Genomic DNA, 26,562 nt, shown 5'->3' with positions numbered 1-26,562 from the left:
CAAAAATAGCTGTAGTCGAGAAACAATGTTGTGAACAGCACTGTAAAGCATGTCCGGAGTTATGGCGAGGCACTGGCGTCGGACGTTGTCTTTCAGCACCCCAGAGATGTCGGTCGATCACGATACACTTGCGATACACGTACGAGAAATGAGCTTCGTCGGTCCACAACACGTGACTCAACCAATCGTCATCTTACCCCATCTTTTGAAACGCTCACATGACAAATGCCCTCTGCTTCACTAAATGTTGATGGACTTTGTACGAATGGCATCGCAGGTAACGCCTAAGTGTCGACCCAAACAGTACGTTATGGAATGCCGGTGCGTCGTGCGTCTGCACGAGCGCTGACTTCGCCGCGCGGGATTAGCCGAGCGGTCTCAGGCGCTGCAGTCATGGACTGTGCGGCTGGTCCCGGCGGAGGTTCGAGTCCTCCCTCGGGCATGGATGTGTGTGTTTGTCCTTAGGATAATTTAGGTTAAGTAGTGTGTAAGCTTAGGGACTGATGACCTTAGCAGTTAAGTCCCATAAGATTTCACACACATTTGAACATTTTGAAGCGCTGACTTCCCGTACATAGACGAACCCGCTACAGTCTCCATTTCTTCCTGAACTGTCTCAGCAGCATTGCGCCTTGTGCTCGGTCGGCCACTACGGGGTCTATCGTCCAAACAACCCGTGGCTTCGAACTTCGAAATCATTCTCGCCACAGCTGCATTTGTCAACGGACCTTTACCCGTTCGAATCCCCTTCCTATGGCGGTAGGATCGTAACGCTGAACTAGCACATTTCCCATTCTGGTAATACAGCTTCACTAAAAGCACCTTTTCAAGTAACGTCAACATGCTGCGACTGCTGGCGCATCTAATTCTCTCTCTCATTACAGCTCCTTTTATACACGATTGTCACTGATGTTTTGCTGTCCAGCGCCATCTGTCGGACATTTTGTGAACTTTGTTTTTTTGTTCTCATAAAACCCCATCTCATCCCAAGTATGTGTGTCAATTTTTACCTCCCTAGCTACATTGCTCCGTGGTTTTCCAATTTATACTGACTTATTGATCACCCGGTATATCTTATTCTTCTACGCATTTTTCTGTCTGCCTTTGAAGACTAATCTCACGAACTACTTTAAGGATTTACACTATTAGATAGACTGATTCAGGCCGGAATGGGAGACGCAATAGCTCGCGGCACCCATCATTGGCACGAGGTGCCACTCCGGACGCCAATTACATGTATGACACGTAGAGCTTTGGTGACTCCTCCTGTGAACTTCACTGACTCTCTTGCTTGTATGAAAGTGATGATGATGTTAGCTAGTTGTCTAATGTTTGATCATAATTCTATGCAATGACGCGCAAACAAGATTACACTTAAGCAACACACCCTGGCAACTTGTGTACGAACCCGTCCTCCTAGCTCCCTCTCTCGTATTATGTAGCGCGGAGAAGGTCCAACTTTTAGAAACTATAGAGTCCACATGTAATTGTTACCGTCACGGCTGAGGAAAAATTATTGTACATTCTTGTACAAAATAGAGACTCGTGTCTCATGTCAATGTAAGAAAAATACGTAATAGAAGCTTTATTCCAAAAACATATTTCAGATTTTAGACGCTATCGAATGATTATTGCAATGTTGTACATAATACGTTGCAGTTGTCAGCTTGTAGAAGCTCTTTACGATGTCATCAACTGATAAAGACGCATTGCAAACTTAGAAACATTGTCTCTTGAATTCCTCAAGTAACCCCAAAAGCGGCTGAAAGCTCCTCCAAGTTTCCACGAGATATTAACGAAGCGTTGTATAAACTAACTGTTTTAGTTGCCTTCCCTAAGTAATATCTGAGCCGTGGCGCTCGTTACTGGCGCCAGTCTCTTGGATGTCCATTATCGATCCTTCTATGTTTCTTATCTTTGCTTGCCTTGTTGTTTTCCGTATTCGCCGGACGAATGGACGTTTGCTCATGCTACCTGCTGAGACGCCGCGAGGTACGAGGTGGAAGTAACCATGTATGTGTGGAGTATGTTGTACGCGGTCTGCCGGTTGAGCATGGAGGATATGTGTTGGCTCCCTGCCTGTCTGCTCTCCTGATTTGGCTCGCCGTGCCTTGCGACCGCCTAGCTTGGGTTGCTGCCTCGTGTATCCTACACGAGCCATACCGGACGTCCAGCAGAAATTAAGCAGCGTTGTGTTTCTTTAAAGAAAAGGAGCAAATGTGTAAGACCTTCTGTAACCAATTTTGGTGGCCTCGTAAGTGTTGCCTTCGCGTTTATACTGGCTTTGGGGAGAGCTAATTCTTTTAAATTTAAAGAGTTGGGGTTCTCTGTCCTTTATAATCTTTTGTGGGTTTTATTTCAATTTCCTCTTTGGGGTTCCATCCTTATTTAGTAAGATTATTGTCAATATTATATGTGTGCTTTTACAATTGCAATTTTGTATTTAAACGGATTGTTTTGTATCTGTTTCATATAGTGGGAGAGCGTATTAACACGACGACGGCAGCATCTTCGGCGCAGTAACCAAGCATCGGGTTGGCCACTATTGTCCACCAGACGAAGGTCATCGACGGGTAGAAGATCCTGTCAGCGTTTGCTGTCCATGGAGTTAAAAAAAAGAGAAGGGAGATGACGCTACAGACTGAATGGTGCACGTTGTCTTGGAGCCATTGTGGAGGGGGGGGGGGGGGGGGGGGGGGCATCTGCCGACGTCTTAAATAGCCCGAAACGTTTACAGACTACTGTTTACGATTGCTTCTTGTTCATTATTTCTACCGTGTGTGCGCTACAGCTGTTTTATATACTAAAAATTACCCTGCGCCAGAAACCCAATGCAAATGTTTTTCTGTTCTTGAAAGCGTATTTGCTTTAGTAATACGACATATTTGCTCTAGTTAATGTTATTTGTTTTTTGATGATATATTTCGAATAACTAAGAGGAGAAGGATGTGATGTGAAAAGGATGCTTTTGTAATCCATTTAATGCCACTTTTACTGTATTTGTACCGACAGCAAATGAAGCTGGAACTCGGAAAACCAGTGCTTGGTTGCTTGCTTTGAGCATATATGCACGATTTTCTAATGTCCACGTTTGCAAAAAACTTAACCTATGGTTCCTTGTTAACCCATAAACACGTGCAATGAGGAAAGAAGCAAGGCTTGCAGTCATATCTTGTGCATGTCAACGAAGTGAAAGTTTCTTGAAATGTCAAAGTAACTGAACTGCATAGAAGTATACCTCCACGCAGAAAAGAGTTCTTGTTTTATTAGTGAGTGCATTAGTCTCACTGCAGTTTACACATCATCTCACTCTGAAATCTACCCTGTGATGTCTCAGTCAGTGTGTGACCAATAATAAAAATGTTGCAGCATTGTGATGTACTGTAAATGTGATGAAAGGAATTGTCTCAAATGCTTAGACCCCGAGGAATGGATATTTTCCTTTAACGTGCGTAAGCCATTTATTTAACTAATGGTGGCCTGATCTGTGTAACATATAGGCCCACCTTTCTAACAGTAGCCTATTTGCTTTTTTTTCCGGAATATCTCTCGCCAGTAAGTCAGTTTTTCAGGAGTAACCAAACTTATCATCACTTTGATCATATACTTCATTTATCTTTGTTGTAGTATGCTTTCTGATATACCTACGATTAGTGAGTTTCATGTTCTAAGTATCATTTATATGTAGAGCGAGTCATTTTATATGAACATTATTTTTTGTGAATTGTCCTCCATGCTGAGAACTTGTTAGTTTTTCTTGTTTCTAAATTAAAGACATACATGTTAGTAATTTCTACCGATCACTATTTTCACATTTCAGTTTACTTTCAAATTTAAAGTTGCCGTTTGTCAGGCATTCTATATCAATGGGTGAGTGATCGAAACTTTTGGTTGCAATATTGTGAACACCTGTTTCTGCTACAAACCGTAATGTGCCGTAATGAATGTAATTTTTTTATTCTAGTACCGTAATGACGTGCCTCATTATTCCTGTTAAAGTGCAGTGGAGTATTTACAAGAAACTTCGAGAGGGAATTAACTTACTGTGAAGCGGATAAATTTTTACTCACACGCCGAGAGCAGGCGGGCACGACGAAAAGAGTACCGTACTGTAAGTTTTCGGCCAAAGCCTTCTTCAGAAATAAAGCAAAGCGCCCGCACACACACACACACACACACACACACACACACACACACACACACACACACACACACACACACACATACGTAAACATGACATCTGTGTTCGGCTGTTCTAGACGAAATCTTTTTCAAAAAAGGAGGAAAATGTAGGCAACGAATAATTGTCGGCAGAAGGAATTTGGAACTTGAGATGCTGACCAACAATCGGCGTAGTCACGTAGCCGTATGTTGGGCGGGAACAATACCTTTGATACAACGCGGCTAGGAAGTGGGGGCGTTTGCAGTTTCTGGTGGAAAACACCGGGAAGAATGAAAGTAAACACCTCAGTAACAATTCTTGTATGCAGAAGAAAATATTGCTTGAACGGCTCCACTTACGAATCAACTGTGATTCCTTTACGATCGAATCGATTAGTACACCAGTAAACGACGCAAGATGGCATTTGTGATGGAACAACTACGTCTCCACACAACCAAAACACCATCCTCTGTTTGGGATACGACCAAAAAAGTCCATAGATATTCCATTGGTCTGAAGTGGACAGGGCCATGACAGACATCGCGGCGAAGAATCACCACGGTGAATCATGGAGGTCTAAATGCGGGGCAACCTAATGTTTTGGCCAATGTAAGACGGCGGACTTCCGGTTCAGGTTTGTGACGTAATGATAACTCCCTTCCTTTTTTACCTCCGTTGTGTTATCGCCCTCTGATTCAAATAAAATAAATCTACTTAATTCTATCTAAGAACCAATGACCTCTAGATCGAAACTGAAGAAACTGCAAAAAGGTGGGAATTTATGGAGATGGGACCTGGATAAACTGAAAGAACCAGATGTTGTACACAGTTTCAGGGAGAGCTTAAGGGAGCAATTGACAAGAATGGGGGAAAGAAATACAGTAGAAGAAGAATGGGTAGCTTTGAGGAAGGAAATAGTGAAGGCAGCACAGGATCAAGTAGGTAAAAAGACGAGGGCTAGTAGAAATCCTTGGGTATAAGAAGAGATACTGAATTTAATTGATGAAAGGAGAAAATACAAAAATGCAGTAATTGGAACAGACAAAAAGGGATACAAACATTTCAAAACTGAGATCGACAGGAAGTGCAAAAAATCTAAGCAGGGATGGCTAGAGGACAAGTGTAAAGATGTAGAGGCTTATCTCATGAGGGGTAAGATAGATACTGCCTACAGGAAAATTAAAGCGACCTTTGGAGAAAGGAGAACCACTTGCATGAATATCAAGAGCTCAGATGGAAACCCAGTTCTAAGCAAAGAAGGGAAAGCAGGAAGGTGGAAGGAGTATATAGAGGGCCTATACAGGGGCGATGTTCTTGAGGACAATAATATAGAAATGGAAGAAGAGGTAGATGAAGATGAAATGGGAGATACGATATTGCGTGAAGAGTTTGACAGAATACTGAAAGTCCTAAACAGAAACAAGGCCCTGGGAGTAGACAACTTTCCATTAGGACTACTGACAGCCTCGGGAGAGCCAGTCCTGACAAAAACGCACATCCAAGCTTGTCGCATTATCATCTGAGTCCTTATAATGGCTGCAGACCAAAATACTGCTCCACGCTGTGTGCGAGGCGGGTTGCCCTCACCAGTTCAGCCAACGGCCGAGGAAGGGTCGACAACGGCGTGCAAAGCTGCACGCGAGCACTGTTTGCTGCATGCTTGTGGGCCGCGGCTCGGTCCTCTTGGCTTTGCTCTGTTCTTCTCGGAAGTACTTCATATAGCGCGACATTTCATTTAGCAACGCGTTATGAAATTTTTCAGTCTGCATGACATCGTTCATTTCGGCAAAATCGTGATGTCAGCACGGTTTACGGTTCGCTGTTTTTTCATGGTATAAAGAAAGCTCACAGGTCCAGGAGCTCTTTGCAGAAAAAGAAGCAGGGTAGTGATGCCCCGTCACATGCCTTTAAAAACAAATGGGAATAAGAGAAGGATGAGAATTCTCAACTTGTATTATGCAGTAGCATAAACGAAGGGTACCTTTAATTTTTGTGGAACGACGTTACAACACTATGAAGAAAGCATTTAAGGACTTAGCTGAAACGGTAAACATAAGTTAAAGTAGCGCTTTCTGGCTCTAAACGGTCCAATCGGTACCGACCGACCGCCATGACAGCCTCTGCCAGTGGCGTCATCAGATGCGGTATGGAGGAGCATGTGGTGAGCACATCGCTCTCTTGGTCGTTGTCGGATTTCTTGACCTTGGAATCGCTACTAATCGGTCGAGTAGCGCCTCAGTTGGCCTCATAAGGCTGAATGAACCCCGTACCAATCGTGTCACCAAGGAAAAATCCCAACGCAATACTAGGAATCGAACCCGGGTCCCCCGAATGACAGTCAGCCACCTCTCAGCAGTGAATGACGATCGACAGTTGGGAAGTATATGTGTATCACTGGTGGCGCAGGAATGTCGGAATACCACCGTCCAACAACATGAGTTGCGCAGCTCAGACACGAAGCTGACTGTGTGTCTAATGACAGAACCTATAGGGACAAGTGACTCCCAAACGAGTCTATAGTTAAATATTACTTGTGATGTTAACAGATTTTCATTGCACCTATCGGAACGAAATAGTATCGACACAGAATGCTGAAATTTTCTCTTAAGAAAGGAGACTGCTCCATATCCAGCAACAATTGTAGTTTTTCTTTGTGAGCATAGCTTTCAGGATCGCAATGATATCTGAAGTGCTTAGTTTTTTCCCTCGTGACTATTCGTTTACGAATATCGATCATTGTCCGTTATACATGAATGCAGGGTTAATCAGAATGAAAGACTTTGTAGAACATCAGCTATTGTCAATATGAAAGCTATCATAAGGATGTGAAATCCGTTATCACCATCTGCAAGTGGAGATAACGCTCTAAGAGGTTTTAGTTAATAGTTACGGAATGGTTTTACTGATTTAAAAAAAAACTGAGACAACTGAGGTGATCTTATTAGGAAACACTCCAGGACTTGCCCAGAAAGATTGTATCGTCACCAAGGATAGCACAGCAGCTGGTATCATTCACATTGCGGGAAAAAATAAAGGATGTTGAGTGTCAATGGAAGGAGCACATGGAACTACTGGACTCTTTCACACAAACAAACAATGCATTTGATAAATCCTCATTCACGTGGATTCTTTCACATGGCAACCATTGTAAGATAAGCATGATCTTACTAGTCTAGGTCAGAATCTTGCAGTTATTCATAAGCTGGGAATAGGTTTTCCCACTAATAGTTATGCACAGGTTTTAGTTTGTAGTTATTTACATAATGCTAAGGGTAATGTATTGAATGAACAATGAGACCTTAAGTCTATAGTTATCCTTAAAGTATTTCAACATATTTTCGATTCATTTCCATGGAAATGAATTGGAAACATTTGTGTCTTCTCTCTTGTACTTCCTGTTCTGCATAGTATCAACTGATTTTTGATGGTATAAGCTTGCTTGTAAAAAGCAGAAAGTTAATTTTTGTTTATTTGTCTCTCTTGGCATGTTCGTACAAGGTATGTGCACAGTAGCTATTTCCTCGTATCGGTGAGGATTTCTTGCATAGTGTGATAATAACGCACGATTTATTTTTAGTCATTTCCTGACTTCAAATAGTTACTTGCTCATATATCGGCAGTGCTACTTTTAAACTTTAATATGCATATTTTATTGGCCATCAGCCGTTTGACATTATTGCTGAATAAATGCAATGCATTAAAACCTTCTTGTTCAATCAACTATCTTGCACTAATATGTTACCTAATGTTATCTTACTTCGGACTGATACTCTCACAACTTTTTGTAGTTATGTCAGATCCTCTGCCTGTCTCATTCAGTGCGCACACAGGACTTTTCACTACATTTTTCTTCCTTTTATAACTTGTGCCATCCATGCTCTTCAAAGTAAAAGAGCCTAAACCACGGTACCCATACTCTGATGCCAAATTTGCTCTGAATGTCGTGAAAAATATTCATGATCGTGTATAGTTCAATTTTTAAATACGTTGCCATTGGTATCTATTTTATTTTTTGTATATTACTGATATCACCAAGTAGCTATTGACAGTGACATAATCACGAAACATTCAAGATCGTTTTTTCTTATTACACTTTACTGGTTTGTCTTAATCGGGACATCTCCGGATTTTGACGATGCGCTGCCTGTGCTAGATTAAGTCGAACAGGCAATTAGTGTTCATGCGTGTATGTGTTGGAGCACTCAGAAAGAAGAATTTTAGGATGTAACATCGCGTCAACGATGAGGAATTTGAGGCGGAGCTAAGTTCAGATCGGACGGAGGTATTCATGAAGAACAGAAACAATCTGAAAATCTTGTAAGAGTGTTGCAGGGAAGGTTGTGCTGGGAAGTAACTGTTATGAAAAAATTCGGTGTGTTGAGCCGATTCTGAGCTATTTATCACAGTAGTCTGCCAATGCGCTCGTTGCGTACGCAAATCCAAGCAGCCTGCCCGATAAAGTTCCCCGAACTTGTTCTTGGTTTGTTTCCGAACACACGTAGCTAATTCACATTTAGCTTACATTTATCACTTCCGGTAAAGGTTCATTTTAAATGGTAATGAGCATTTCAACAAGTGTAAACCCACTGACCCACAGATGTCCGTGCATTACCGCATCTTAGAGCGTGCAAGTGCTTGAATTAGCATGCGCGACAAACTGATTGGTTAACTTCAGTGTTAAATATCTCGCAAACGGTGGAACGTTAGGATTATTTATCCTAACATTTATTTCCCAGATCAGTCTCACCTGCAGCACCCTTGCAAGTATTTCAGATGTCCCTGGGCACACTGTATAAGGAGATTTGTCGTACCCTTTTCAAGGAAAACATTTAAGCGTTCGTCTGCAGTTATTTAGGGAAACGACAATAGACGTAAATCTGGATGCCCGGGTGGGATCTTGGTACGCACTCCTCCTGAGAGCAGCGCCGTTGCTGTTCTTGGAAAAATCTAGTTACGTTAATAAAAATGAGAAACGCTGTGTCGGTCACTTTTGACTAAAACTTCGCCGTGTCGACGAAATGCAATTTGCAGTAATTAGTTTTGGATCTGAAGATGACTTCTGGCAAGAGTCGAAACGAGCATTCCAAAGAAACAAATAGTCACCTGAACCGAGATTGTCTTTCGTTATTGCACGCCTATTACATTTTTAAGCCGAGCTGACAGTTGACATCCCACTTAGTGAGGGGTTTTATTGATACATTGAACGTTGTTTCGCAAGTTCGGAGTTGTGGTGAGTGATTCCAAATTTTCCTTCTTTTATAGCATGATTGTATGACATATAGCTTTAATTTTTAAGTTTCTTTAATCTTCATTGCAGATCTGATGATGGCACTAGCCGAAACGGCGTTATAAATAGACAAATACATTAAGCCATCTAGATGGTTTTATTCCTAAAATATTAAAAATGGTCGCGGTGCTTTCGCGCGTTATGCCTGAAATTGGGTTAACCAAGGTAATGCGATAAGGACCGTCTTCCTTAACGATATAGTGCAGTGGCAAGGCGGTGGACTCGTATTCCACAGAGCGTTCTTTCAAATCTCCGCCCAGCTATCCAGGTTTAGGTCTTCCATGGTTTCCATGAATCATTTAAGCCAAAAGACGCGATGGTTTCCTTTAAAAGAAAGTGAAGCTACATATATTGTCACCAAGCCACTGTACAATGCAGGACGGAGAGTATTTCGTACTAACATTGTCGATGCTCATCTGTTATATTTGTATAATGATCCAGGGATAAACGACTGTCTAGATGGCTCCGTACGTGTTCTAATGTCTGTTACCTAATGCTCATGATCTGTACACTCAGGTGACAGACGTCATGAGATACCTACTAATACCGCGTCGGACCTTCTTTTTACCGGCGTATTGCAGCAATTCGACGTGGCACGGACTCATCAAGTCCTTGGAACTCTCCTGCAGAAATATTGAGCTATTCTGCTTCTATAGATGTCCATAACAGCGAAATTGTTGCTGGTTCAGGATTTTGTCTACGAAATTAACTCTCGATTATGTCCCATAAATGTAGGATGGCCGGCCGTTGTGGCCGAGCGGTTCTAGGCGCTTCAGTCTGGAACCGCGGGACCGCTACGGTCCCAGGTTCGAATCCTGCCTAAGGCATGGATGTGTGTGATGTCCTTAGGTTAGTTAGATTTAAGTAGTTCTAGGGGACTGATAATCTCAGATGTTAAGTCCCATAGTGCTCAGAGTCATTTGAACCAATGTGTGATGTGATTCATGTCGGGTCCTCTGGGTGGTCAAAGCATTCGCTCAAATTGTGCTGTATGTTCTTCAAACCAACCGCGAACAATTTTGGCGCTGTGGCATGACAGCTAGTCACCCATAAAAAATCCTTTTTTGGGGAGAATACCATAAATTGCTACAACTCGTCTACAAGTAGCCGAAAATAACCATTTCCTGTCAATGATCGTTTCAGTTGGACTAGAGGACCCAGTACATTCCATGTAAGCACAGCTCGCACCACTATGGAGACACCATTGTGCCTTGTTGACAACTTGGGTCCACGGCTGCGTGCGGTCTGCGCTACATTCGAACTCTACCATCAGGTCTTACCGACTGAAATCGGAACTCATCTCAGCTGGCCACGATTTCACAGTCGTCTAGGTTCCAATCTATTTGGTCACGAGCCCAGGAGCGGCGCTGCAGCCCACGTAGTGCTGATAGCAAAGGCATTCGCGTCGGTAGTCTGCTACCATAGCCCATTACTGCCAGATTTTGCGGCACTGTCCTAACGGGTACGTTCGTCGTGCATCCCACACTAATTTCTGCGGCTATTTCACGCAGTGTTGCTTGTCTGATAGCACTGACAACTTTGCGCAAACGCCCATGCTTTCGGTCGTTTAGGGAAAGAAATCGACCACGGCGTTGTCCATGGTGAGAGACAGTCCCTGAAATTTGATATTCTCAGCACATTCTTGACACTGTGGATCTTGGAGTACATAATTCCCTAACGATTTCCGAAACTGAATGTTCCATACGTCCAGCTCCAACTCCTATTCCACGCTCAGAGTCTTAATTCCCGTCGTGTGACCGTCATCAACGTCAGAAATAATTTCAATTGAATCACCTGAAGGCAAATAACAGCTTCGGTAATACACTGCACTTTTGTATGTTGTGCACGCTATACTACTTCCATCTGTATTGTGTATATCGCTATCCAACGACTTTAGGCACCACAGTATACTATGATGGAAGCAGCGTAATGGTCGCATCTACATTTACTCAATAAGGTCCCCGGAGAACTGCGTCGTCTTTCTTGCAAGGATTCCCTGTTACGGTCCCCGAGTATTGCTGTCACACTTTCGTATGCTCTGTACCGACGTATCAGGATCCTCGCAGCATGCGTCTCAATGCTTCCGAAGCCTATTTTCATGTCTGTTTGATAAGGACTTTTAAACACTGGAACAGTATTCTACAACTGTTCGCACTAGCGCACTGTATGTGATCTCCTTCGCATATGCACTGGATTTTCTCGGAATACTGCTACAAATTTAACAAGTAAATCTTTCAACGTTCTTTCCTTAAGAGTGATTTTTATGTATACGTCTAGCTCCTTCATGTTAACTCTAAATACGCATATGATATGACGTGCACTTGCATTTATCCACATCCGCGGAGAGCTGCAGTTCATGACAGCATTTGAAAAAGCTTACTATCGTCCACCGACGATATTTTCTTGTAGATAACATCTTCACCGAACAGTCTAAGAGAGTGTTGTCAAAAATATGGAAACACGACGAACAACGCATTACCTTGCCTAATACGATGTGGGAAACCCACTGGCATTCCATGCAGCTTTCGGCGCGTCGGAGTGGCTAAATACAGCTCGTGCATGGTTTCCAAGTAAACATTATACCGTCCTTCATGGAAATTGTGGCAAGTCCTGGTAACAATGATGGAGGTGGATAGCGATCGCGCACCCTTTCTTCCTAAGTAGCCCACAAAGACTTAATAACATGCAGCTCAAGTGATTGTGGTGGCCAAGGAATGTGCGTCAATTCATCTTTGTGATCGCAAAACCAGTCCTGGACGATGCAAGCCGTATGGGCGGCGGCACTGCGTCTTGGTACACAGCGTCACCGTTGCGAAACAAACATTATGTAATGAGACAGACCCGATCAGAAAAAAATTGCCTCATAATTCTCAGCAGTTAGGCAACCTTGCAGTGGTTCTGCACAACTCGTACCCAAACCGCCGCCTCTATCGCTCTCGCGACTTAAACTCCGCCAGAAGTTGGAAAGAGAGTGAAGAATCATTATAATAGATGTTCCACAGTTCATCTTTTATTACCACGACGTTTTCCTCGCACGAGCATGTGCATCACTGATTAGTGGTTTTGAGATCCTGGAGATCCTTGCTTAAGGAGCTCTTCGCTTTGTTTTGTCACTGACAGGGTTCGTGAGTGCGACATTAATTCGTCACAATCCTCTTCAATGACCCCCGTCACGATAACTCAAAACATACTTTCGTTTTCGCTGAGGCTTCACGGATGGCGTTTTTACGCTTTTCTTGTATGCGGTGCAGATCTTCAGCACGATGTCTGTTGAAACACCAAACACTTTAACTCCCTTGGTTACGGTAACACCCACACTACGGGCATAGACGATTTTCCCTGGTCATCATTCACTTATCTCCGATATAATGAACTCAAAACTGCAAATAACACTGTTACGACTACAACCGACGCTTGCAAGGTATTGAGGAAGTCTTACAGATGTCGCTCCCGGTCAAATACAACAGCGCAACCGGCGGGCTTAGGTAACATGTACTTGGACGTTCAAGCGTGCATTTCTGGCGATTTTCCCATGTTTTTGTCCAAACCCCGTATACTGCTTCTGATCCTATGTGATAAGTAGTTTACGAACAGCGAGAACCCTAGACACCCTAATTTGCCTCCTTAGATCACACCCGATGTTATTTCTGTAAAACATACGCCGTCAGTTGTAATACATTGGTTCCTATTACTTAAATATTCTTCGAGGGAATCACATCACGGTACCTTGGTTGGGACACGGCGCTATGGCAGACTGGAACGCCTTTCCGAAATGAAATGAGGCGGAAACTGCTTTTCAGCCGCATCTGTTCTTTGCAACGTGTGGCCGATTTCCTCACCTTCGGTTCTCCAATCCGAGCCTGTGCTCTGTCTTAAAATGACCCCGCCGTCAGTTCCATGTTAGACCCCAGTCTCTAATGTCTGGACTGTTTTCTAGTGAATTACTTTACTATTGGTTGGCGTTATGGACCATTGTAGGTAAGTAGTGTATCTGATGAAACGGTAGTTGGATAACTCGATTTTGCGTACTCCACTCATTCATGAAACGAGCTCTGCATTGCACTTCACGAGCACTGGCGGTCATGGGTCGTCCAGCCCTCGTGACGGTATGAAAAGGTTCCGTTGAATGGTCCGCTATTTAGGATTTTTATTAGGCTGTTTCAGATGGAAGGTTCTTCCTTCATCATGAACTAAATAAAAGTGGTTCTGATGTTACGTAAAGGACACTCCACTCAACAACACGTCATTCGTTTAAAACAATCGACTCTTTTCAAAATGGTCTTTATGGACTCTCATCAGGTTTTGCTCTTTACAAGTTATCCGCTACATTACTAAGATTTATTAAATGTCAGGACCATCTCATACTCTCAGTGAAGTAATAGTTTTGTGGGAGATAACATTCCTGAACTAATCGCACCAAATCTGATACCGAGAACACTGTATAACTTTTTTTGGCACTTTCCTTGAAAAGTATTTTGAAGCAAGTGCGAGATTTCAGTCGAATTCAGAGAACTAGTTACATTTAAAAGAAGATTTTTGAATTAATATTAATTCATTACAACACCAATAACATTCATCAATAACTTTGAAGACATTTAAAAACTACATTAATAACTTTCAAGACAAAATTCGATTTCCGATTTGTAATCTACAAATAAAATACCTTAATTTTGATATCAAACTCATCCTGTTCTAAATTTATCTTCAAATGTTGTAGCAGTTTCCTTGTTTCTCTTTTTATCCATTGAATCCCAGGTCAAACCGGTTCGATGCTTGAGAATAGGACTGCCAATCATAGATGACGGTACCCAAATTCTGTTTCGGTTGACTGCATTATGTTTAAAGTGGACATTAAGTATCACCAGAAATTGTATTAATCATAATATAACTAAACAACACCGTGTACGTCTTACTTATGGCTCGGTTGTCTCCATGGGAATAATGTAAGAGTGGAGCTTAATTGAAACTGCTGCCTGGATAGTCACCGAACGTTTCTCTAGAGTTACGCCAGTTGTCAAATAGACATTAGATAAACTCTTAGGTAGCACAAAGCTGCTTCATACTGGCCAAATCGAAAATGTCCAGAAGCTAAAAGACATTAGTAGTTAAAAGAAATTGGAGGGTGGAAGAGTGAATGGGACAATAATGACATGGGTCGAGCATAGTTTCCGGAACGTTTTGGGCAAGATGAAGGACACGGTGCAAGTTTGAGAGGTGGCGACCCTTATCCCACTCACACTGGGCGGCTCAGTCTCGGGCGTCTGCGAGCCTGGAAGTCGTGGCGACTCCAGACCGCTGTGTCTGCAGCTCCTCATCGCTTAACGTCTGTGAACAGTAAGTTCTGTTGACATCAGATCTGTAAACGGCAATATGAGGCCCCAGAAACTGTCGTATAATTAACGATCTTAAAGGTAAAATCTCTGGGAGACTCTAGTAGAATATAACGAAAACTGTCGACGTGGGCTGCCGAGGGCGCTGCGTATGCAAAAGAGAGACTAACACCCCACAATGAATGCGAGTGAAGTTGGAGTGCTCGCTAGTGAAACTGAGCGGATCAGTGACGACATTATGCTGGAGAAACTCACTCCTTTACAGTCAGCTGTCCAAATCGTCGGCATACACTTTAATGCCACCAAAGCAAGAGAGAGAGAGAGAGAGAGAGAGAGAGAGGAAAAATAAAAAAGTTGTCATCGTATCTGTTATAAGTCAAACACTTATTTTCTGTGCAAAATTCAGATCTAAATTTGCAGTGCACATCAATGCTCCGTAGCTAGTTCCAACAAAAGTCCCTTCAGTGGAACATGAGGTATATATCTTCACAGTATGAGCACCAACTGCAAGAACGGATAGAAATGGAAACAGGACGTGCTGGAAAGTAATGCCTCAGGATTTTTTATGTGATAACTCTCAAAGTTTTTTTTAAATAAAACAAACTTTATTAACACTCTACGTCTTTATTCTTGATGTCTACATATTTATTTCTCAGAATAGTCATACTGGCGACTAATAGATTTCTCCCAGCCAGACCTGTTTGTTGCTGACGTCAATGTTTGATTTTGCTGATGGAGGCAGAACCATACCTGTCCTGGCACCAGTTCATCGTTACTAAACTGAAGTCATCGAAGGAGTTCTTTAGGTTCTGGAAACGGATGAAAATCGGACGGGGACAAGTTCGGATAGTATGGAGAACGATCGATGACGGTGAATCAAAGGTGCCGGCCCATGGGAGACGTGGTACGATATTGTCATGGTGACGGGTACGCTGCTCCATGTGTGGATGAAATATTCGAATTGTTGCTGTCAGTTTTCTGAGTGTCTCTGACGCACTGACACTGTTACGTTACACACCACCACGTTACACGTTGCAATTCGTAGCGCTTCGGCGACGGAGGGCTGCAAATTGCATAAGCGAAGCGGGAAATTCGACCGAGTAGTATGCATGACATGTAACACCTTAAACAATACTGGCAACACCAGCAAAAAATTCGGAGGCATTATTTTTGAGCACGTTCTCGTACAATGTAGCCAACTAGCATTGGGGTGTAAACTTGATGAATACTCGCAGCACACAATACCCGGCTGCAGGGAAGGGAACTCGCCCATTGCTAATTTGTACTCTTTCGTCCCTTTTATTATTTTGTATTAACATATCTTCTATTTTTCTGTATGCTTAATGTTTTTTAGATTAAGTAGTAACAGGCTGTACAAGACACGAACAGAACTACGTTAGTGCAGTTCGTGTATTGTTGAAAGAACAATGCACAGCGGCGAGCGCAACCGTTATGAAGAACATGAACAGAATGTGAAGTTGCGAATTAGGACAAGCAATAGTTGTATAAGAGAATGAGGACAATGAAAATTTGTGCTGCTACGGGACTCGAACCCAAATTTCGCTCTTTACTCGAGTGGTTGCCTTAACCGCTATGGCTTTCCGCCCACGAGTCGCAAGCGGACCCAAACTCCTAGATGTCGTCGTTCCTGCCAAACAACTTCTACACAGATTATGTAATTCCCGTACAGGGGAGGACATTTTAGTTGAGAGCACCTGGTCTGAGTCGACGGATAAATAATATTACTGTGTCTGTAATGATAAGAAGAACGAGTCTGTGTTCCTTTGGATATGGCTGCAAGTATATCGTATTTATTCGCCAGTACCAGTCAACGAGTATTCCCTGTATGGGAATGCGTAAGAGCGCAGGTTATCACTCATGAACAGTGAGCCGACCTCGGTGGCCGAGAGGTTCTAGGCGTTTTAGTCCGGAACCGCGGGACTGCTACGATCGCAGGTGCGAATCGTGCCTTGGGCATGGATGTGTGTGATGTCCTTAGGTTAGTTAGGTTTAAGTAGTTCTAAGTTTTAGGGGCATGATGACCTCACATGTTAAGTCCCATAGTGTTCAGAGCCATTTGAAGAATTTTGAGCAGGAACGGTGACATATGAAAGTTTGGGCGTGGCTGTGAACCGTACACGGATAGCCAAAGCCGCTCAGGTGACAGCTCGCGTGAAGTGGGAAATCCTGATTCAGTTGTTGACTGGGTGATTTGCGGGAGGGGACCAAACAGCGAGGTCATCGGTCCCGTCGGGTTAGAGAAGGGTGCGGAAGGAAGTCGCCCATCCCCTTTCGAACGAATCATTTGCCTGAAGCGATTTAGGGAAATCACGGAAAACCTAAATCAGGATGGCTGGACGCGAGTTTGAGCCGTTATCCTCCGGAATGTGAGTCCAGTGTTCTGACCACTCCGCCATCTCGCTTGGTCGAAGGTTCAGGCCCTCGTGTGGCAGAAATTTGTTCATTCCCTTATACAGCTGACAGTTGCTGGTATTCGCTACTGTGAAGATAATAATAATGAGCGTATGACATTGGTGGCCGGGAGACCCCTCGCAGGGTGGTTCGACCGCCGCTCCACAAGATCTTAAATGCCACTAAGACGACTTGCGAGTGAATAAGGATGATATGATGATGTAAGACACACAACACCCAGTCATCTCGAGCCAGAGAAAACCCCTGACCCCGGCGGGAATCGAACGCGGAAACCCGTGTGCAGGAATCGAGAACGCTACCGCAAGACCACGAGCCGCGGACACTGTGAAGATATTTCATGTACTAACAGAACTGTCAATCTTTCGGTTATTATCGTATTTTCAAACAAAATTGTACACACTAATCGTGAACAAATGCACCAATTGGATATAGTTTTGTAATTGTGGTTGTAGTTGTTATTGGAATGTAGGGCATGTAGTAGCATCATTCAGGAAATAAATAAATTTGTTAGTAAATAGTTACAAGAACAGTGGAAAAAGCGCCAGGTAGTGATTTGGTTTGACAGCATCGAATTACATTACCATTTCTGAGATATGATGAGCTGGCAGCTATATTGACGAGCAGCAAAACCTTGTTTTAGTATGTGATTGAGGCTGATAACAATAAAGAAACACTATGTAAATATGAAACTTACTGGCAGATTAAAACTGTGGGCCGGACCGAGACTCGAACTCGGGACCTTTGCCTTTCGCGGGCAAGTGCTCTACCAGCTGAGCTACCCAAGCACGACTCACGCCCCGTCCTCACAACTTTAATTCCGCCAGTACCTCGTCTCGTTGGTAGAGCACTTGCCCGCGAAAGGCAAAGGTCCCGACTTCGAGTCTCGGTCCAGCACCCAGGTTTAATCTGCCACGAAGTATCGTATCAGCGCACACTCCGCTGTAGAGTGAAAAATTCATTCTAGAAACTATATAAATATTTTGTTTTTCATTGAAACTTAAAGACCAACTCGGACATGGCTGGTGATCTGCACTGCTGGGCAAAACAAAGTTATAAGTACGAATCCAAATACTGGAGTTCTGGATTCGGGAAGCTGCTGCTGAGGACTAGCACCGCGTGACATCTCCAGGCCGCGTGAGCAGAGCAGCGGGCCTCACCTGGCCTGCACCTTGTCCAGCTGTATGCCGTGCGGCGCGAGGTACTTCTCGTTGATCTCCTGGAGCGCCAGGTCTACGGCGGGCCCGCAGCGCTCCAGGTCGAAGGGCGAGTCGAGGCGCGACGCCATGAGCACGCCCACGTTGTAGTGCACGTGGCTGTCGGGGCGCAGCAGGCCGCCGCGGCGCGGCAGCGGCCAGCGGTGGGCGCCGCGCGGGCCCACTCGCACCGCCGCCTCCGCCGCCGCCGCCAGCAGCGCCGCCGCCACCGCCGTCCAGAGAGCCGCCGCCGCCGCCGCCGCCACAGCCGCTGCCGCCATGACGACTGCCGCTCTCCGGACGCCGCGCCGCGCCGCGCCGCGACGCTCACCTCACGCCGCGACGCAGCGCCGGCAGCAGCGCGCACGCGCGAGGCAGCAGGGCCGCTCACGGCGCACGCCGACGAATAGCGCTCTCCTCTCGGTGCGAGGGCTGTACTGACGTGATGGCAAGTTAGGCCTCTGTCGACGGTCCAATAGAGAGGGTCCGCAAAAAATGACTGGAATATAAGGGAAAGGAAGGAGGATTAATATTTCAGCGGGAGAGGTACCTCAGCTATCGTACCCGTCGTCACCCTGTCTCCTGCCTGGAGGAGAAGCCTTTCCCTCGACCCGTTACGGGAAACGCACGAAGTAGTCATACTCATCTGTGCCATTTCCTCCAAGTAGCACAATTAAGCAACTTCTGCTATCTTACAGACTTTCGTCGCCAACGTGATTTAACTGGGAACCGATTGAGAAGTGAAACGACTGCTGCGTGCACAGCTCGCTCATGTGCAACAAATGAATCTCTCCTGAACGAGTGGGGCAGACCGGGACACAGTGGCCATATGGGCACCATGACTAGTTGGCATCATTTCCTCGAACTTCCGTTAGAGTACGCCACTGACCGAGGAGGCTGGTAGCCACAGCACCGTCGTCTATCCATAAAAGCGTCAATGCAATCAGCTTGTCGAGTGATGGAGGTGTGTACTCGTGTTTTACGATTTCTTATTGATGAAAGAAAAGTTTGCTTGTTCAAGATATTTTGTTGTGCACTCCAAGATAATGCTCTTACTAAACAAGTAAGTACAATGATTTAAGTCCATAGATTAAGGATTATTTTGAGACTTTATACAGTAATAAATGTTTAAAATGTTTTTTGTACACAAACTAAAAAAATTGGCATAAGGCAGTGGGGCACAGTGCCCCACTGAAATAGGGACACTTCGTCCCACATGGCTAACGTACACGTCTGTCTTTTCGTAAGTAAGTAAATACTCTTATACAGTAACTTCAATATGCCCAACAGTCTTACAAAGACAAAAAAGAAATCAGTTTAAAAGGAAATACGGATTTGCAAGAAGGGCAAGAAGCAGTTTAATGTCCCAAAAACAACGCTTATGAGCGTGTCCAACAAGAAGTACAGTACACCTCAGGAAGCAGAAAAAAAAACAAAAAGATATAGACCTACACTTCTGGGTAAATATCTTGATGAAGACCTGGTTTAGTACGCCACTGTCTTTTTTCATAAGCAAATTCTTTTCTCCGCTGTTTTTAAACCGATAACATCTCCGCGAAGGTCGACTTTTTTTCTTTTCGAGTCTTTGATTTTTACGGAGGCCTTCGTACATAACAAATACACCCAATCCGCAGGAGAGCTTCTGTAAAGTTTGGAAGGTAGGAGAAGTAAAGCTGTGACTACCGGGCGTGAGTCGTGCTTCGGTAGCTCAGATGGTAGAGCACTTGCCCGCGAAAGGCAAAGGTCCCGAGTTCGAGTCTCGGTCGGGCACACAGTTTTAATCTGCCAGGAAGTTTCATATCAGCGTACACTCCGCTGCAGAGTGAAAATCTCATTCTGAATCCTAATACTGTTTGTTGTAGTTTAATTACTGTAACTGGCCCGTCAGCTGCTTAAAAAAACCGTGGTAGGCAAACGCTCTCTGTAACACCATCTGTTATCTTAAACATCGCATCACCGAACCAAGTATTCTTCCCAACGCCTGAAGAAGTCAGGTCATTTGAGAAATCGTAGATATTCCAGTGCAATATGCATTACAGTGCGAACAACAGTCTTCCACAGACAAAAAAGAAATCAGTTTAAAAATAAATACGCAAGTTCTGAATAAAAACCTACACTGAAGCACTAAAGACACTGGTATGGGCGTGCATATTCAAGTACAGAGATATGTAAACAGGCGTAATACGGCCCTGTGGTCGGCAACGCCTATATAAGACAGCAAGTTGTTAGATCGGTCACTGCTGCTACAATGGCAGGCTATCAAGATTTAAGTTATAGGCGGCGCAGGAGCGATGGGAGACATCATCTCCGAGGTAGCGATGAAGTGTGGATTTTCCCGTACGACCATTTCACGAGCGTGGTGTCAATATCATGATATCCGGTAACACATCAAATGTCCGACATTGCTGAGGCCGGGAAAAGATCCTGCAAGAACGGGACCAGCGACGACTAAAGAGAATCGTTCAACTCGACAGAAGTGCAACACTTCCACAAATTTCTGCAGATTTCAGTGGTGGGCCATCTACAAGTCTCAGCGTGCGAACCATTCAGCGAAACATCATCAATATGACGACACCACGACGCAAAGCTTTATGCCTCGCCTGGGTCCGACAACACCGACATTGGACTGTTGATGACTGGAAACTTGTTATCAGGTCGGTCGAGACTCGTTTCAAATTTATCGAGCGGATGGATGAGTACGGGAATAAAGACAGCCTCATGAATCCATGGACCTTGCATGTCAGCAGGGGACTGTTGAAGCTGGTGGAGGCCCTATAATGGTGTGGAACGTGTGCAGTTAGTGTGATATGGGACCCCTGATACGTCCCAGATAACACTCTGATAGGTAACACGTATGTAAGCATCCTGTCTGATCACCTGCGGCCATTCATGTCCATTGTGCATTCCGACAGAATTGGACAATTCCAGCAGTACAATGCGACACCCCACACTCTTATCGGTTGAAGCACTTTCGCTGTCCACCAGACTGCCCAGAAATGAACATTATGGAACATACAGTACCTGGAATACCATGCAACGTTCTGTTTAGAAGAGATCTGCAGCCCCTCGTACTATTACGGACTTATGGACAGCCCTGCAGGGTTCCTGGTGTCAGATCCCTCCAGAACTACTTCAGACAATGGGCCGAGTCCATGCCACGTCGTGTTGCGCCCCTTCTGCGTGCTTGCAGGGCCGTACACGATATTAGGCAGGTGTATTAGTTTCTTTGGCTCTTCAGCGTAGATGACAAGCAAATAATTAAAACTATATGAAAGCAGGGTCTAACAGCTGTATTTAATTTGTATATCTCTGTTGCTGAGGGAAAGAATTTATTTTTATATAAAACTGTTCACAGAAGATTTGAAGGTAATTTTATATTAACCACATCCTCTGTAGTAACTATCATATCTTCGTTGTCAGAATTATTATCTACAGACTCATAACCCTTTGGAAGATCCTTAAATTTTTTTTTCTTTTCCTGTAACTGGAGCATGGGTGCAGATATCCTCTGTCTCATTCTTGCTGCAGATCCATAACGTTTAGGAAGCAAATAAAAGGTGGTGGTAACCTCTGATTTTCCACTCGTTATTTAAGTTTATCTACAAATCACAGTAGGATATGAATAGATATCGATGTAACATATGTATCACCACGCAATTTAACGACGGTCAGAATATCTCTGCATGGAAGGTAAAGCACATCTATCTATGTCCATTATGTTGTTGCAACCAGTTATGTTATAGGGGGAGTTTCATAGCCTATGTGTATAGTTCATTAGTGTATCTCTGTTGGTGGACAAGAGACGTTGATTTGTGATACTGCTATCGAAAGATTTGAATGAAGTTTACTACCTAAATCATCTGTGGTAAATATTGAATCTCCGTTCTGAAAGTGTTATCTTCCTAATCGTTATCCATCGGAACCGTCACAAACAAACCCATCAAAAACCACATAGTGTGTTACTGCACAACGACGCCAGTACAGGAGATGAATGCAGACGTATTTGCATTATATGCAGGCCACAGTTCGAGGCACAACATTTGAATAATTGCAGGTGAACCTCAGCCTGCGGCCCCATGACTATGGTGCCGACTAGCGGCAGAAAGTGGAACTGTGTCGAGCCGCACCGTGACGGTAGGTGTGAGTAGGTCTTTCGCAAGCCGTCGTTGCCTCGAGCGGAAGGCGCGAGGACGGAAACGCCACAGGGTTTTGCACCGTCCCCACCACGTCGGGCCCACCTCTAACCAAGCTGCCAACGAAAAGTCGGAACTGGAAGGCCAATGGGAAAGCACTGTGTTACAAAAGCGCGCGTGCAAACTGAGTTAATTTTCCAGATGGGAAAGCACAAAAGCTTTTTTTAAAAATCTGTCTACTTATGTGTGAAAAATGTTTCCTCTCAAAATTATATATATTTGCTATAATTGTAATTGTTTGTGAAAATCATCTGTAGTGTCTTTTTCGAACTGATGTCATATACAGCGAAATCAGATAACATATGCGTGTGTAGGGTGAAATCTGAAGCTTCTAGAAGAGCATCTTCCAGAAATGTTTGGTGCAGTGGTAGAAACAAGCTCTACAACGTGAATGCTATTAGTGGACGCCAAATATATTATATGAAGTGCAGTTATTTTACACAGAGTGTAAACGCATAGCACAATACGGAAAATCGGTATTTTTCATCATAATGTTTGGTATTAATGTACGACATATCTATTATAGTTCGACGCATTTGTTGTATCAACCCTTTTTACATTTTGATTTAGATATTTGGTCAAAAAATTATTCTATTACCAAATGCAGACTTTAGTCATATAAACTGGACCTCCTAAAGTTGCTTAAACTGGAACCCTTGCTTTTTACGGTTACAGCCTTCCTGTATTAGCACATACTCTTATCCTCTTGCTGATTCCAAGGGGTTGATAGGAAGGGTTACTCAAAGCAAGCGGAGTATGTCTAAAATGACTAAAGCTATTGATGAATTACTAAAGTAGGTGATTTGGAAGAAGGGCAAGGAGCAATTTAATGTTCGAATAACAACTCTTATGAGGATGTCCAACAAGAAGTACAGGGGGGAAGCAGAAAAAACAAAAAGAGATAGACCTACAATTTTGGGTAAAAACCTTGATGAAGAGCTGGTTTAGTACGGTACTGTCTTGCTGTGGAAGCTTTTTCGTTAAGACTTATTGGCAATGACTTGCGAACAATGGCTACACAACTGGCAGAGAGAAATAACATTGCACACTCTTATAAAGACGAAATTGCTGGGAAAATGTGGGTAGTTCTTAAACGACACAAATCCATCTGTCAGGAATAAATCCTACAGGAATGTCCTACAGCAGGCTTCTTGGTTCAGCAAACAAAACACACACAGCAATTCTATAACTTTATGATAGATATCATATTATACCTATTTTGCAACTATATTATGTTTTCTACGGTTTAATACGTCCTTTAATTTTGTTTGGTACTGGCTCTGAGCACTATGGGACTCAACTGCTGTGGTCATTAGTCCCCTAGAACTTAGAACTACTTAAACCTAACTAACCTAAGGACATCACACACATCCATGCCCGAGGCAGGATTCGAACCTGCGACCGTAGCAGTCGCACGGTTCCGGACTGCGCGCCTAGAACCGCGAGACCACCGCGGCCGGCTTGTTTGGTACTATTCTGATTATTTGTACTTGGGATCCAATTTTGGCAGCTATTTTTGGAACTAGCTAATTGTAAAATTTTTATAAATATTTTTCATAATAACTTCTAGTTTACTTTCTGCTACTAAAGTGTAAATGCTGTATAACGTTTTAAAGTAAATTTTATATGCTTCTAAAGCAGAATGTTTCGCTGTTTTCTATTCTTTGTATAAAAACGATATGGGGATCTGGTTTCAGACACTTTCCTCTCTAAACGTCACTGCAGCTCGTTCACTCACAGCAATCAAAGCTGTGGTTCCTCCCTAACTACACCCACGGAAATGGCGACGTAATAAAAAAAGACCATCAAATATTTGTGACAAGCAAGAATACTAATATCATTGCTAGTCTTGAAAATCCGTTCGAAACGCAGAGCATCAAAAGAAAATAGCATACAAGGAGCGGCGAACCTGTAACCATTCATTCGCAATCGTGATGTGTTTTATCACAGGGCCACATTTACCGTCGTCTAGAAACGACAGTGTTACTGCTCATACTGGTATTTTCCGGTGACGTTTTCCCGTCAAAGCGTTGTTTACTGATATTTAATTATAAGAAATCCTACCAAGGGTGATATGTTTGTGATAAATCTTCAGTGCGCCAAAAAACAACTTTAGTAAGGAAACGAATATAAACCTGCACGCGGATGAAACCAAGCGCTCTCCGCTTGGCATTCCCGTCCTCACTTTTCATTGGCCACATGGTTATACCTGGGACGACATGGTGGAGATAGTGCAAAACTCTGTCATTTTAGTCCTCGCGCGGAAGGCGCGTGGCAGTACGAGGAGTGGTCGAACGACGGTGGGCGGCGGAACAGGAAGGGCTTTTCAGGCACGGCATGTTGTGTTTTGAGCCGTGAGATTTCTCTGTTGCAAGAGAGTAACATTTTCATCCCGACAACTTCGGGAGACACGAGGCGGCAGAAGCGATTTCTACTGCGTAAGTCCTTGGTTGCAGCGCCTTGGTTAAGACTGAAGCGTGCTGTCTTAGAACTACGGTGAGGTACCTGACTTCTGCCAAGTTAACATAGGGGTTGCGTGAGGTTCGCTAAACGTTCCTTTCTGTTGACTGTCCCAGTGTGGTCCATCCGCTTAGGTGCCTTACCCGTCTTCACAGCTATTAGAACCATAAAACTACATGCTCAATCTTCCGACTTAAGCCCTGGTCGTGGGTAAGTTGTGCGCGAATTCAAGAGGCCTGCACGTGTTTGTACCAACTGTTTATTACACCAGCCTAAATTCGCAATTTCCTGTAATTAAGACATACTGTGTTTCTACTATATACAGGGTGTTACAAGAAGGTACGGCCAAACTTTCAGGAAACATACTTCACACACAAATAAAGAAAATTTCCATGTTAGAGCTGATTTTAGTTTCGTCAGTATGTACTGTACTTCCTCGAGTCACCGCCAGTTGACCCAATTGAAGGAAGCAAATGTTGACTTCGGTGCTTGTGTTGGCATGCGACTCATTGCTCTACAGTACTAGCATTGATTGGGCCCCATGTTCTCCCACCTACGCTTAATGGAGCACCTTATCATGATTTCATACGGGATACTCTACTTGTGCTGCTAGAACATGTGCCTTTACAAGTACGACACAACATGTGGTTCAAGCACGATGGAGCTCCTGCACATTTCAGTCGAAGTGTTCGTACGCTTCTCAACAACAGATTCGGTGACCGATGGATTGGTAGAGGCGGACCAATTCCATGGTCTCCACGCTCTCCTGACCTCAACCCTCTTGACTTTCATTTATGGGGGCATTTGAAAGCTCTTGTCTATGCAACCCCGGTACCAAATGTAGAGACTGTTCGTGCTCGTATTGTGGACGGCTGTGATACAATACGCCATTCTCCAGGGCTGCATCAGCGCACCAGGGATTTCATGCGACGGAGGGTGGATGCATGTATCCTCGCTAACGGAGGACATTTTGAACATTTCCTGTAACAAAGTGATATCACGCTGGTACGTTCTGTTGCTGTGTGTTACCATTCCATGATTAATGTGATTTGAAGAGAAGTAATAAACGGAGCTCCAACATGGAAAGTAAGCGTTTCCGGACACATGTCCACATAACATATTTTCTCTCTTTGTGTGCGAGGAATGTTTGCTGAAAGTGTGACCGTACCTTTTTGTGACACGCTGTATATTATAGCAGTGAGAACTTTGGTTTAAGTTACCTCATTTATTGCTGTGAGTGGCTTTAATGCTTGTGAGAAGCCCTGCTACACTTGCAGGACAGGACAGGTAGTTTAAATTGTGTATAGGGGCCAAAATAAGCGACTGTCAGTTACACTCGACCTCATAACTTTATTGATTTGACCAAACATTAGGAGAGCCAAGAATTTTTTTAAAAAAATACAGCATTTTTGGAACCTAATTACCGGCTTAATGCCTTAAGGGCAAGACCAATTTAATTTAAAATCAGCTGAAAGCCAATAACTTAAGACTCAAACCAAAATCA

General features: G+C 43.8%; 1 protein-coding gene across 1 annotated transcript in view; it reads right to left on the bottom strand.

Moving 5' to 3' along the window:
* Positions 1 to 18,579, bottom strand: part of LOC126267230 (atrial natriuretic peptide receptor 1-like) — a 534,344-nt gene extending 515,765 nt beyond the window's left edge. The window contains exon 1 of the mRNA XM_049972212.1: positions 18,370 to 18,579. Coding sequence (XP_049828169.1) covers positions 18,370 to 18,497 — 128 coding nt within the window. The 5' untranslated portion in view covers positions 18,498 to 18,579. The remainder of the gene's footprint in view (positions 1 to 18,369) is intronic.
* Between the last annotated feature and the right edge of the window lie 7,983 nt (positions 18,580 to 26,562).

This window comes from Schistocerca gregaria, chromosome 4 (genome assembly GCF_023897955.1).
Source record: "Schistocerca gregaria isolate iqSchGreg1 chromosome 4, iqSchGreg1.2, whole genome shotgun sequence".
Taxonomy (NCBI): domain Eukaryota; kingdom Metazoa; phylum Arthropoda; class Insecta; order Orthoptera; family Acrididae; genus Schistocerca; species Schistocerca gregaria.
Note: the sequence above shows the minus strand (reverse complement) of the source record. Positions and strands in the feature narration are given on the sequence as shown.